The sequence below is a fragment of the Choristoneura fumiferana genome, chromosome 23 (genome assembly GCF_025370935.1).
Source record: "Choristoneura fumiferana chromosome 23, NRCan_CFum_1, whole genome shotgun sequence".
NCBI lineage: Eukaryota > Metazoa > Arthropoda > Insecta > Lepidoptera > Tortricidae > Choristoneura > Choristoneura fumiferana.
Window position 1 is genome coordinate 1,736,963 of NC_133494.1, and position 15,006 is coordinate 1,751,968.

The 15,006-nt window shown below is 41.2% G+C and overlaps 1 protein-coding gene across 1 annotated transcript in view; it reads right to left on the reverse strand.

The window, feature by feature from the left end:
* The window catches only part of LOC141441130 (Ig-like and fibronectin type-III domain-containing protein 2), a 40,328-nt gene extending 25,574 nt beyond the window's left edge, over positions 1 to 14,754 (reverse strand). Inside the window, 10 exon segments of the mRNA XM_074105817.1 lie at positions 133 to 313; positions 851 to 979; positions 6,963 to 7,176; positions 7,908 to 8,074; positions 9,048 to 9,201; positions 9,855 to 10,188; positions 10,680 to 10,852; positions 11,472 to 11,697; positions 13,894 to 14,040; positions 14,501 to 14,754. Of these exon segments, the coding sequence (XP_073961918.1) occupies positions 133 to 313; positions 851 to 979; positions 6,963 to 7,176; positions 7,908 to 8,074; positions 9,048 to 9,201; positions 9,855 to 10,188; positions 10,680 to 10,852; positions 11,472 to 11,697; positions 13,894 to 14,040; positions 14,501 to 14,681 (1,906 nt within the window). The 5' untranslated portion in view covers positions 14,682 to 14,754.
* Positions 14,755 to 15,006: the final 252 nt, after the last annotated feature.

Here is a 15,006-nt window from a genome sequence, read left to right on the forward strand (position 1 = left end):
AGTTGATTTTGTCAGCACGCCTGCGTGACAGTGAATATTGTAAAAAAAAACTGTTAGATCTATGTACCCACAATCTACAATAAACCCCTTTGACTTTGAAGAGAAGATGTAGCGCAGAATGATTTAACTTACCTCCCGCTCCACAACGCAGCAGCTTATGGAACTCCTGCGCACACAGCGGCGCAAGCGTCCTTAGGTCAGACATCTTAGCGTCGAAGGAGCACAGAGGCATGCAAACGCGGGCGACGGTCACTCTTTCGCAGCAGGCGGACACGTTGTAGTTGACGGCAACTTCTTCCTCTTCTTCTAGGACCTGAGAAGACGAAAGTAATGCAATAAAAGTAAAAACGAATAGGTTCTAAAGACATACATGTATTTATAAACCTTTATAAAAATAAACATGAATCAGTAAATGTCTTGCTAAGCACAAAATATCAGAACGGCTAGACCAATATGTATGTAAAAAAAATCAAGTCTTTTATCTATATATTTATTAATAAAACATAGCACAGTACAAATCAAAATAAAGGTAATTGAATATCGAAAATACAAACTGAGACATGGATGTTCAGAAAAGCCAGAAAAAGAGACCAGCACTGGGAATCGAACCCAGGTCCTCAGCATTCCGTGCTGTGTGCCATACCCCTACACAAGCACTGGACAAATCTTTTATTGAAGTCCGAGTTAGGATCTTATGACGAGAAAAAATTGCACAGCATAGTTCCTTCGGGATATCGATAAATTCTAAACACTAAAGTAAATAGATAATAATGACCCATGGAAGGTCGTCACGTCATTGTACTGTAATGTGACTGCAATAAAGAATCATCACTGATTGATAGGTCCATACCTGACTCTGAGTCCTGAAGATGAGCCTAGGCGAAGCCTCCCCGACTCCATGCTCATTCACAGCTTCCACGAAGATCTCGTAGTCAGTATTCGACTCCAGGTCTTCCAGGATGTACGGAGAGTTTTGGATCTGATGAATACCACAAAAATTAGGATTTGTACTTTAAATCTACACTAAGATAGGCTCATAGAAAATATGTCACTGTTATTAATAACGTTCCGTTTTTGTATTAAGTGTACAGTACATGGCAGTGGTGTGGCGTTGTTGAGGAGGATGTTTGGTGGTTTTCCGAAGATCAGAAAGAGCTCTCAAGATGCAATGAATATTTATTTAGGTTCGATCTGTTTTTATACATTTCTATTATTGACACAAGACAGAGACCAAAGATATAGCTATTTCACACGACATGCGAAAACACAATTTGCGGGTGGATTCACCCGGACAGATTTCAAAATACCCGAATGAAATAATTGCTATACTTAAATATTTTATGTGTATGTTTGTCTGGCTACTGCACAGTGCTCCCCCTCAAGTGAAACGTACTACGGGTTTAATTATTCTTCCGTAGCGTGAAATTTTCGCTCCCTGTGCATTGGGTTCATTTGAGCTTCTTCGTTGAGCTCGTAGGCAGGCTTCAATCGATCTATTGATACATTTGCTTCTCGTCCAGGTAGCTGCAATTTAAATACTTTTCTATCTCGGCGTAGAACGGGATACGGACCCTCGTATGGTGGTTTTAGTGCTTTATGCCCAGAATCTATACGTAGGAACACATTGTTGCATGTAAACAAATCTTTGTGTACAAAAGTATTCGTATTTTTCGGTGCGCGCTGTACTGCTTTGAAGCTGCTAATTATCTGACGTAACTTATCGACGAAGTCGTAGTCATTTTTCGTTTCGATGCGAGTTGCGTCGAAAAGGTCTCCAGGTAGTTTGAGCGTACATCCATACGTTAATTGAGCTGCGCTTACGCCGGTGTCGTTCCTTGTAGCAGCCCGAAGTCCCAATAAAACAGTAGGTAACGCGTCGAGCCACTTTGTGTTTTGATTAGTTAGACTAGCCGTAATAGCCGTTTTCAATGATCTATGCCATCTTTCAAGGATTCCGTTGCTTTGGGGATGGTAAGAACTGGTTCTTGTCTTTTCTATTCCCAGTAGTTTTGTGAGTGATGTAAACAATTGACTCTCAAACTGGCGTCCTTGGTCAGTAGTAAGGGTTGTGGGGCACCCAAATCTTACTATCCATGCCTCATATACCTGTTTTGCCACCGTTTCCGCTGTGATATTCTCCAGTGGCACGGCTTCCGGCCAGCGCGTTCTTCTGTCAATCATTGTAAGTAGGTATCTGTGTCCAAGGTGCGATGGTGGGAGTGGGCCGACTATGTCAACATGCAAATGCTGGAAACGCTCTGCTTGTGCAAATGATTCATAGTCGCTACTTGTATGCCGATGGATTTTAGACTGCTGGCATGGTAAACAAGCTCTGGTCCAATTTGCGACATCTTTGTTCATCGCTGGCCAAAAATATTTCTGCGTGATTATTTTCCGTGTTGTTCTAACTCCTGCATGGCTTAGGTTATGAATGGTGTCGAAAGCTATTCGTCGAAACTGGCTTGGTAAATACGGTCTTAGGTTTTTAGTCGAGATCTCGCAATATATTTTACAATCGGTGTTTGGTACCGTTATTGCTTTTAATTTTAAGTTGTCTTGTTGTAAGAGTTTGTACATATTGGCGTCCTTTTCTTGCGCGGCTGCGAGTTGAGTGAAGTCGATCGCGGTGGGGCACGATATCGCTTCGACGCGAGAGAGTGAGTCAGCGACAGTGTTCTTTGCGCCGCTAATATGACGTATGTCGTTTGTAAATTCACTAATGAATAATAGCTGGCGGGTACGTTGAGGCGTGTCGTTGTTCGATGCCGTCTTGTTTATAGCAAATGTTATTGGTTTGTGGTCGGTATATATAATTAATGGCCTTCCTTCGAATATTTTTCTAAAATATTTACAGCCATGTAAATGGAAAGTAGTTCTCTGTCGAACGCGCTGTAGTTTTGTTGCGCACCGGTGAATTTTTTGGAAAAATATCCCAGCGGCTGCCATTTATTTTTTATATTTTGTTGTAGTACAGCGCCTGCGCAGGAGTTGGATGCGTCACACATAAGGGCGATCGGTGCGTCGTGTGCTGGGTGAGCTAGTAAGGCTGCGTTTTGAAGGCTAACTTTGCACTTTTCAAATGCCTCTTTTGCTTCATTTGTCCATGGAATTTTAGTTTTATCCTTCTTCTTGCATCTATGTAAATAAGCGTTTAGAGGTGCTTGTATGATGCGGCTCGTGGTATGGCGTCTCTGTAAAAATTTATTATTCCTAGGAATCTTCTTAATTCGTCGATTGTTTCAGGCAGGGTGAAGGAATTAATAGCTGATACCTTTTCTGCAGGTGGTTTGATGCCATGTTCTGATACGGTATAACCCAAAAAGTTTACTTCTTTCGCGCCTAATACGCATTTTGAGGGATTAATTGTGACTCCATAGTCGTTTAATCTCTGTAGTACCGTACGGAGGTGGGTAACATGGGTTTCTTCGTCCTGCGAGCCTATTATGAGATCATCGATGAAAGGGTAGCAGAAGTCGAGTCCTTGCAATACTTGATGGATAAAGCGCTGGAAAGTCTGACCTGCATTTCTTAAACCTGGGCACATTCTTGGGAATTCGAATAGGCCGAATGGTGTGATGATGGCCGTTTTTTCGATATGTTCGCCGAATACTGGTAACTGTTGATAGGCTCTGTTTAAGTCAAGCGTAGTGAAAATTTTGTTTTTTTAGCTGATAGGTGAAGTCTTTCAGCCTTGGCACAGGATATCGATCAGGTTTTGTGACGTTGTTCAATCTTCTGTAATCGCCGCATACTCTTAAATCGCCGTTTTTTTTATGGACAACATGTAGTGGGCTCGCCCACGGACTTTTACTTGGGCGGCAAATGCCCTGTTCCATCATTAACTCGAACTCTTTTTTAACAGCTGCATAGCGGTGCGGTGGGATAGGCCGTGCTTTACAATATAGTGGCGCTCCGCTCGTCTCTATGTAATGTTCAACCGAATGTTTGGGTGTCTCTTTCATAGCTGAAGGTCGAGTTATGTCAGGATAATCGGCCAGGATGTGATGATACTTCTGCTGCATATCGATTGTTCTGATAGTGGGGTCGGAGAAATTGCAGACTCGAGTTTTTACCGCCATGTTCGTTTGTTTATCTATAAGTTTTCGTCCGGCGACATCTACTAGGATTTTGTGGTAGTTCAGAAAATCGGCGCCCATGATTGGTTTGCTTACTGCGGCGATAACAAATCTCCAAGAATACGATCTTCGTAAATTGAGGTCGAGTTTCATAGTTTTTTCGCCGTATGTAGGTATAATTGTATTATTCGCTGCGTATAGTTGAAATGTTGATGGTTTTGCTTGCATATATCTTGATTTTGGGATGACTGATATATTTGCGCCGGTGTCGATGAGAAATGTTAGCTTAGAGATTTTATCGGTGACAAATAGACGGTTTGCGTTTTCTGTGGCGCTGGGTTCCGTCGCGTCCAGCGCTGGTTTTAGTTTCCCGTGGGCGGCGTGTGTGGTTTTTGGTGAAAGGTGCATGGCTCCTCACAATTGTATGCTCTTGGTCCAAATCTTTGATGATAGTAACAGAATGATGCATTATACGGTGGTGAACTGCGGAGTGAGCTGCGGCCGCGCTTCATTGATTGGGAACGGGATCGATTCCATTGTCTGCTGCGCCCGCGCCAGTTGCGTTGCGGCGAGCGGCCGCGTCGGTTGTGTGCTTGCGCGATGACGAGTTGTGTTATCGCTTCGGTTAACCGATCAATTTTATCTTCGACGATGCGATGTTTTGCAGGTGCTGGTGAGAACGTTCTAGCGACGGCGTACAGTTCTGGTTGCGAAGTAGATGCGGTTTCTGATTGTGGTTTGTGGTAAACAGCTGATATTTGATGTTGCGCTTGCTGCTCCATCATCTTATCGGCCATTTGAGTGATGTCGCGTATGCTTGCTGACTCGCTGAGGGCTAACACGGAGCTTACGTTGCTGGGTAATTGTTTTAACCACATTCCGCGGAGTGTTACTTCTGAGAGGTGGTTTCCAGCTAAGTTTTGCATTCTTCTAAAAAGTTGGGATGGTTTAAGGTCACCGAGTTCCATACCGGCAAGCACGCGTTGCACATTTTGTTGCTCGGATTCTTCGTATACCTCGAGTAGTCTTTGTTTTATGGCTTGATACTTGTTGGTCTCCGGCGGCCGCAATAACATGTCGTAAATCTCGTCGACATCCTGGCGTTCCAACTGCCCCAATACTAATTCGTACATAGCCTGGTCGCCTTTTTTCTGTGACGATACAATTGCTTCGAAGTGCGCAAACCAAGCTCGTAATTTGTCTCGCCATATAGGTGGAATGCGTAGTCCGACTGACAATCCTAGAACCTCGGCATGACTCTGCGCTGCAATGGTCATCGGTGGCTCTTGAGATCCGCCGGAATTATTCGTCTGTTCATCGTTGATTTTCTTAGGTTGTTCCATTTGCGTTGCTCTTGCGTTGTCAGGGGTCACCACTGTTGAGGAGGATGTTTGGTGGTTTTCCGAAGATCAGAAAGAGCTCTCAAGATGCAATGAATATTTATTTAGGTTCGATCTGTTTTTATACATTTCTATTATTGACACAAGACAGAGACCAAAGATATAGCTATTTCACACGACATGCGAAAATACAATTTGCGGGTGGATTCACCCGGACAGATTTCAAAATACCCGAATGAAATAATTGCTATACTTAAATATTTTATGTGTATGTTTGTCTGGCTACTGCACAGGCGTTCTAACATCTTGATTCCCACCATTAATGACGGGTATAGAAAAGCAATACATACTGTGTGATGTAGCATCCGAAAACATGCTTCTACCTCCCTAACGATAATGTTCACTCGATTCAATTGGGTATGATTTGCGTTCCTGTTATACCTCAATAGGGACACAGAGCTCGCAGAAGAGTTCAACTGGGTAAGCATGACCTAATGCCATTATTTTTTAAAATTAATACTATAAATGCGAAAGTTTGTAAGTCTGTTTGTTTGTTACTTCATCACGTCTGAAACGCTGAACTGATTTAGATGAAATTCGGTATACAGATAGGTTGCGTCCCGGGAAGGACATAAGATAGTTTTTATCGCGGAAAATTGCATAGTTCCTGCGGGATAGTGAAAATCGAATTCTACGCGGACGGAGTCGCGGGTAACGGCTACTTATTAAATATTGGTCAAGTCCAATACAACTTACGCTTTCAATTCACTCCGTACCCTGTAACAGTTGACCACATGCCATTCACCGTTTTCCAAAATGATAAATCGCTTTCGCTTCGGATTGTATGAAATTCCTCCTACCGTGAAAAGGATATAGCAGAACCGATAAATTAAACGATAAGGCCGGCAAACACGCGCAGACAGAAGGTAATTCTGTCACCTATCTAATTTATAGTTCCGCCGAGGGTGATCTCTAATGAATGTATAATGAATTAATCCCTTCGTCTATACAAATCGTTGCCTATATTTGAACTTGGTTTGGATTCGAGTAATATTAGAATTATATGTAGAGGATAATAGCTCGCTGGACGAGGACTAGGGAGTGTTGTGGGTTTGCTCCATATTAATAATGCGAGAGTTGGAGCAAATAAACGCTGGAATCAAAGGATTTACTTGTAGTAAGATAACGTGTGATGTTAAACAAAAATTATTTAAAAAATGTGGATAAGTAGATAATCACAAAGTCGCAGATATTGTTTTCCGAAATTGCACGAAATGTTATTCTGGGGAAATGGAACAATATGCTGCAGCTGATTTGAGGCAAAATGTAATAGTAATTATAAATACGTAGGATGAAAACCTTGCTAAAATTAAACATCTTAAATTGCCTTAATTTTTTAACTAAAGAGTCACTTTGATTTCAAAAGTTTTAATGAGTTTAGTAAATATTAAACTTCTAACGATTTTAAAGCAGGTGAAAATTTCGTTTATTTATATGATACAATGACTGATTAGTTACGAAAAATTATATTTGTGGAAGAGCTGACCTTCTCCAGCACTCTGTAGTCATCTCCAACTTGCATTGACTTGTAGTGAAGGTTGTAGTGCTGAACGGTGTCCGGCAAAGCCGCGGGCGGGGCCCAGTGGACCACAGCATAGTCTGTGTCGATATTAGTGAGGTGAAGGCGAGTAGGAGGGCCTGGGAGGACTCCGTAGCCTTGCAGCAAGCAGTTGGTGTAGGAGGAAATGTAGCGGAGACACCTGGAAAAGTTGCAGATGCTGTAATCTGAATTTTAGTTTTCTTAACAGCAGTCTCCCATATACCTCCGCTAAGAGGTAATTCCAGAGGCTGCCTGATAAAAAATGACAATGATGCTTTGCTTTAAAAGAAACAATAAAAAATAAAAGGTATAATTATGTAGAACATATTTATTTAGATATAATGACAGATATAGACATTAATGGTAGATTAACAAATGAATTGAAATTTGAAGACAACGCCAGACAATTATTTCAACTAAAACACTGTCACAGCGAGTAACGGAGACAAATAGTTGTCATTGTGTAAAATTCTTCGCACTTCTGGCCGTGATAAAATGCTCAATAAATGTTTATGGTGTAAAATAAATCATTTTATTTTCACGTTTCTTTCTTTCTATTTTGTGTTCATCAAGGCTCATTTTCATTGGTCGATAGGGTCCGCATACGGGGGACGGAAGATTTCCATAACTATAGGGCCCGCGTTCGGGGAACCGTTTTCATTGGTTGATAGGGTCCACATGTTGGGTACGGGATATTTCCAAAATGCATCCATAGCGTCTGAGTTCTGGTTTCACTTGTCGCTTTTTAATTCAGTCTGCGGGGAATCACCGCACGCTGTATGTCGAGTGAGTTGTCGTGCGAGTTATCGACCAATGAAACTGAGCCTTTACTTTATGCACTGGATATATAATTTATAAAGGGCTAATTTAAACCATGTCTTTTTAACTTACTTGAAATGATTGAAATCCAGATTCGTAACATTTCCGCTGCATAGCGGTAGACAAGACTCCGGGAGCCCCCGGGATCGGCAGCACGGCGAGTGGTCCATCCCGTTGGCGAGGCAGCCGAAGGTGACTCCGGCCCAGGGGGCGCAGATCATCAGATCTGTCACCTGCAGCTGAGGATTAGATGGGGGACAACGAGGGTGCATTAGACACAGATGGGCGTGGATGGATGTTAGGGGTGAGTAGCGCTCAATGAATAGATGTTGTTGATGATTTTGCAAATCTTATAGAAATATTCTAGTGACGAGGAATTAAACTTTTAATGTGGCGTTCCAAATTGCACTAAAGAATTGGTCCAATATATATTTTATGTATAAGTTAACTATGATGATGTAATTGAATCGTTGATACTCATGAATGACATGAAAAATGACAGACATTCGCAATGAATATAATGGTATAAGATGGAAACTTAAAGAAAACAAAATGTAATGACAGACTAGTCTTTATAAAATAAGTTTTTGGTTACAATTTCATTTTTAATACAAGCTTTTATTTGCTGACTGAACTTTTGTTGACTGTACTTGTATTGTCATCCAAACTTCATTTGCATACCAAATTTCAAGTCGATGCCAATAACCGTTGAAGAGTTCCGTCCTGCGGTGACGATCCTGGCCGGACTACCAGAATGTCACTACTATATTATTGTATTGTCACGCAATTTACATAAGTATACCAAATTTCAAGTCAATCCAACTACTGAAAGTTGGTTGAATTTAACAAGATTTGACTCCAGACAGAAAGACAGACAACGGAACCGGTGAAAGTGGTGAAACTAAATAAAAGATTGTAAAAATAAAAACATTGGAACGTAGAACCTCCTCCTTTTTTGAGGTCGGTTAAAAAGTACTTATTGGGAAGCTTAGAGTTTTATTTTTATTTTGCGATAGATATTACTCTGAAACTGAAAGTTTTCATTCTTTTATATCTCAGATCGGCAACTTTGCACAATGGGTAGATTTTATAAAAAAATAAGCAACCCTTCGATTATTTAATGGCTGTTATTTCTTTGCCTTTTGATTTCTGTTTTCTTTAAGTTTCATCTTAAGTTGATGACACACAAACTACACCATGATACCTCCTTACCCCGATCTCGAAGGTCTTGGTGGGGTCACACAGTTTGTCGACGCATCCGAAGTGGTTGACGCCAGCGTTGACACAGCAAGCACGCACGTCTGGTAATTTTGGGGCCGCAGCTACTTCTGTCGTCTTCATCTTGCCTGGAGTCAGGGTTAATGACCTGTTGGGAAAATAGATTGAAATTGAAAATACAAACTGAAATATAGATGCACAGAAAAAACAGAAAAATAAGACCATCACTGGGAATCGAACCCAGGTCCTCGGTAATCCGTACCGCGTGCTATACCGCTACACCACTGATGGTCAACGGTACCGACACGAATTTCCCTATGCACCTCATATCTCAGCTTGTGTTTCTTACTTAGTCACTTAAGCAGCGACGCTAGCGACATCTATGCCGTAAGCCCTCAAACTTTTTCGGCATTCCTTTGGAACTAACCGCTCACCCGGACAGGAGATATCGTTTCTGTGTTTTACGGGATGACCGTAAAAGTAAAAATTTGGAATTGAAATAAAAAATACAAAAAGATTCCAAAAAACCAATCTTAAATAGATTGAACTCAAATAAAATGAGCTTTTAAGGTAAAGACATTGATTCTGCGAGGAGAAAATTTTACGCTAAACGTTCGGGTGTTGGTCACTGTTTCGGTAGTTGCCATTTTTAATTTTCTGTCATTAGCAACAGTGGTGACTGGTGACAGCAGGGTGTCATCTATATGACGTCATATAGATGTCAAGCACTGGAACATTTACTTTACTAAATGCAATCCCAGTGAAATATGTTGGCTTATGTATGTAAACAAATCAACTTACCTAACAGCATATGTAGGCAGACTGGACCCATGCATATTGTAGGACGTAACCGTGATCTCATACATCGTGAACGGCAGCAAATCATTAAGTACCAAGAAGGTTTTGTTAGCTGGAACCTTATGCGTTACGGGTTGGCTCATCTTTATGGTACTGTTTCTAATAGAGCTTTCTGAAGGATCGATGAGGTGGGCATCGAAGGACCGAAGCGCTGTTACGTTGACGATATATTCCGTGACAGTGTCTGTGTTTTCTACTGGAGGGTTCCACGTTACATTCAACTGTTTTTCGCTGAGTGTTTCCACTTCCACGTCTTCTGGTGGACTTGGGAGAAGTTCTGAAAATGATTTATATGGAAATTAACTTTCATGGCAAATGCTAAAGCATTAAAAATCATGCCACAATTGTTACTTTCCCGTAATGGCGTTTCTGAATTCAGAGTTTCATGTAAAATTTGAATGATGAATAATAATTGAATGCGGATTTTTAAATAGATTGCAATCAATCACATTAGATTGATAATTTTACATAATAATAATAGTTAAAAATCTACACAAAAATTTGATCGCAAATTCTTTACAGTATGGTATAAATACAACTGAATTCAATTGAATTCATTCGTTTTTAAGTATGATACGCTTTTTCATCATTCATAGTTCTATAGCGTTCACCTATGAATGTTGAAAAAGCGTATTAGGGCACACAAGTGGCTTCTCATCAATCACTTTCAAATTACTGAAGACCTAAACGTTTTATGCATTCTGGCGAATAAAGAATTACTTTCTTACTTACACAAAGCTCCATAAGAATTTACAATTAGTATCTTACCAATGCCTTCAACGATGCAGGCTAAAGTTTTCTCCATATAAGCGGCGCAGGAGTAATGTGTCTTGATGTTGTCGGTGACGGGGGTGAATTCGCCACGGCAGACGTCTTGGCAGATGTCCGGGACGCGCTCCTGGACACAGCAAGGGACGTGGTTCCGTCCGTCTGCCATGCACCTGGGAGAGGGGGACTTATAGAGGACTAACCTTCACCCATAAAGGCTTTGATGATATAATAATATTTTTCGTTCGATGGACTCGTGATCATTTGCGATTTCATCATCATCATATCAGCCGTAGGACGTCAACTGTTGGACATAGGCTTCCCCCATAGACCTTCAGTTGCTTCGGTTGGAAGTAACCTGCATCTGCCATGAACCCGCGGCTTTAACCAGGTTATCTGTCCGTCTCGTTGGTGGACGCCCTTCGCTGCGTTTGCCGATCTCGGACCATGTGAGATTTGTTTTAATTAAATGGGCCGCAAATAACCCTTTTGAATTAACGTCTCAATCATTAATCGTCATGTTGAATTAGGCGAATTCTTTACATTTTCTTCGTATTTTTAGTAATGCCACAAAACAGTATACTATGCCGCAGTAATTGCAAATCTATTTGAATTTTGATTTGTTTTAGTCAACATGAAACTCAGATATTTTTTACAAGCTTGAGTAATAATGGCTCCACTGCCACTATAGTTCTCTTGACCTTATATTTTATTTATTTATTATTTTATCTCATTGCCACATTTTACCAATCATCTTTCTCATCAAAACTAGTGATTTTATCTTTAACTTACTTAACAATAGACGGGAAGTCAGGCTGGCAGGTTTCTGGGTCCTGGCCAGTGCCTTCCAAGATGGTCTGGATGCTGCAGAAGCCGAGACAAGCCTTGGTGACGTTGGCAGCCAAGCAGCAATCCGTGTAGTTGTGAGCTAACGCCATAGGTGATAAAGTTGGCACGTTCGCGGAGTAACTGTCAGTTACGTTTGTGTTTTCTGGAGGTGTCAGGCCTCTGGATATTACTGAAAGAGAACGGATTTGTGTAAACTGAAGAAGGCAACTTGATAGAGCTGATTTAACGATAGATGTAGAAATTTGGCTTTGTCTGAGTGATACAAGCCTACGAATGTTAGAGAAGGGCTGCAATGCGGGAGGAATGGCGGTGGATTGTGAAGCTTGTTACCACCCATGATGTGAAAACCACGACAACTTTGCCAAGAGCGTGACGACGAAGAAGAAAAAGTGAGACAAAAGTGGGTATAAGAACATTAGGTCATTAAACATCGCGTTCGCTATTTCCTTTCTGCGAAACGGTGTAGAATGAATGTACGAGTATACAGAGATAAGAGGTAGAAAGATTGGGGTTTCATTAATTTGTCCCCAAACTTGATTTTTCTGTAGTAACGACGTATCCTTATATAATTATCGTCAATATCAGGACCTGTGCTTTGGTATTCTAAAATTGTACGCCAAATAAAAATAAACAAAAGCTAGATGCCAATATTATGCTCTGTAGTGACAGGGCACAGGGTATTTTGATGATTGCATAATATTGGCATCTGGTTTTTTTTGTTTTTGTTTATTTTTATTTGGCGTGAAATTTTAGAATACCAAATCTCTTTTTTTACCAAGTACTCGTATCTATTTCAGATTCAAAACTGATCCAAGTACCTAATTTTATCCAGGGCTTACTTATGTATGAAAACGTACCGTTTTACGCATTTAAAGTGGTTCTAATTGAATTTAACTTGAAGGAACTAAACTTTTGAACTCTGCCTGGTAAAGGTGCAAAGTTTCAGCTAAGTATGTTTGTCGCGAAGACACAACTACTTTAATTCCTTAATGCTGTTAGCACTAAACGGCTCCTCTCGTAAAGTTATTCTTCTACCGAACACCCAAAGTTTTGTGTCGAAGGCGTTGGAAATTAGTTAGTTTCTATAGAACCACTTTGACTTTATGGTTCCATATAGTATTAGAATTAGACCATCCATCTCTATCTCAGTCTAAGAGGTTTTGGGTTGTTGGGCCCATGCGAGTCCAGCGCGGATTTTGATCTTAACACCATTGATTTACCTCTCAGGTTTGTGCAAGTTCCTCACGATGTTTTCCTTCACCGCCCGATATTTTTTTACATTTTATTAAATTAACATACTTGTTTTTCAATAAATATTACTGGAGTGTTACTAGTCCGCATTTCACACGCCAAAAAAAATAACAAAAGAATACTAAAAAATCTCACTAATTCTCACTATAGGCTAATCAAATAAGTTTCTTCGAAAGCGTTTTCAGGAATTAATTTCCACTGAGCTGGAAATAATTTTAATACCTTCATTTGGTCTTAAATGCGTGTAATCCGATTGCGACCCACTCCAGGAGGTGTGCATAACTTTTTGGGAGCCAAATAACCACGATACTTTTTCTCTTTTTCAGTTTTTTGCTTGTAGCACAAAAACGGTACTTCCGCCGGAAACGTAATTCTATTCAATATTAAAGAATGTTGATTCTACGTCGAATGAGCATTTAAAACTTCAAATTCGGTGCAGTGGTAGAGCCGAAATCAAAAGTTATGCACACCTCCTGGAATGGGGCAAATCCGGATTAAACGCATTTAGGACCAAACAAAGGTATAGGTAATGAAATGTTTCAGCTTGCTGGAAATGAATTCTTCGAAAAATTCTCATTCTTTTGGCCTTCTACGAAATGTTAGTCAAGCTAGTCTAACATCTGGTAGCATGGTGAACGGTTGTGTTGCTCTGAAGATAAGCTCTGGTTGAGTTCGAAACGCGTCAGTGTAGTGTGGTGGTTTTGATAGGGCTTGTGTGATTTGTGTGTGTTCTTACAGTGTGGCGGTAGAGGAACTGCATGTACACTTTTCTTGCATAAACGTAGCTGTCATAAGATCGCCCGTGACCAAAATAATTGTTTCAGTTCATTGAAAGGCTTGTTCATAATCAACTGAGTTACTTAAGTTTTGGTTTCCTAGGACCAGCGGTGCGGTCATATAGCGGCCGTAATTAAGCGGCGAATGACGTCACTAGAACGTTGTCTACGTTGTGTTGACACCGCTCTTTAGGAAACCGCACCATTTGTTTTAGGTACATAGACAACGTTCTAGTGACGTCATTCACGGATATATGACGACACCGCTGATCCTAGGAAACCAAAGCTTTAGGGTTGGTTCTACGTCTAAAGAATCGCCCGGTATTCGTCGTTCTTACCAGTGAGCCTGTGGAAGCTCCTGACCGGAGGCTCCGTGTTCAGTTCGCACATGTACAGCCCCGCGTCGGACGCCTTAACCTGTTTGATGACAAGCGCCCACACGTCGCCGCCCTTCGCGATGCCCGGCCCTTGGAGGGGCTCTTCAGCTGCGAAGGAAATTGTGAACATTAGAAAAACAAATCTATCGAACATAAGTACAGCAGAACTCGCTCTCGCTATACACTCCAGGTGCTCAAAGAATGGTAAACGTTTCAAATGTCAAAAAGTTGTTGATTGTCATGGTAGTATTTACTTGTGAGTGCTCAACGTGTCACAAATATCTACACATACAAACATAACGCCTGTATTCCCAAATGAGGTCAGCGTAGTGTGGCGGTGGTGAAAGTTGGGTTTTATGATCTATGTGTATTTTTACATACAGTAAGGAGGCGAAGGAGCTGTATAAACACACATTTATTTTGTCGCATAGAAGTAGCTATTGTAAGGTCGCAGGGGAGAATTCAGTTTATACTTCATTTAGACCTCCGCAAAGTAACACCTGATTCAATAAATTACTTGATATTATTACCACGACTTGCCAATAGTGAAATGAGGAAGAATACTCACAGTCATCATGCAGCACTTTGACCCTGTCGTCTCTGGTGACCCTCACGCCCCCGGCGGTCAGCAGCTGGAGGTCCCTGGCCCTCCGCCACAGCACGGGCTTCCCCCTCGCTCCCAGCACCACGCACGTCAGCAAGGCGTCCTCCCCACTCCGGACGGCCACGCCGCCCGCCGGCGCCCGCATCCAGGCCTCCTTCGGCTCTTCTTCTTGAGAGCTGCCGGTAGATGTGTTGGCACTGTCCACTGATTCGCTTTTCAGTTCTGAGGAAGATAGTTAAAATTAATATTATAAATATCAAAAAGGTTAGTATCTAGACGTCATAGGGGAACGAAGAGCTGGCAGCTTCCTCGGACAAAGAATTAGCTATTCGAAGAGGAAACGCTGCCAGTATCTTCGGGACCTTGCATAAGAGGGGCTACTTTCAGTAATTAGTAGGTTTTATTTTTATTTTATGTACATGAGTAATTTTTAATGTAAATTGTTTTAATCTATAATTATTAAGTAAAAG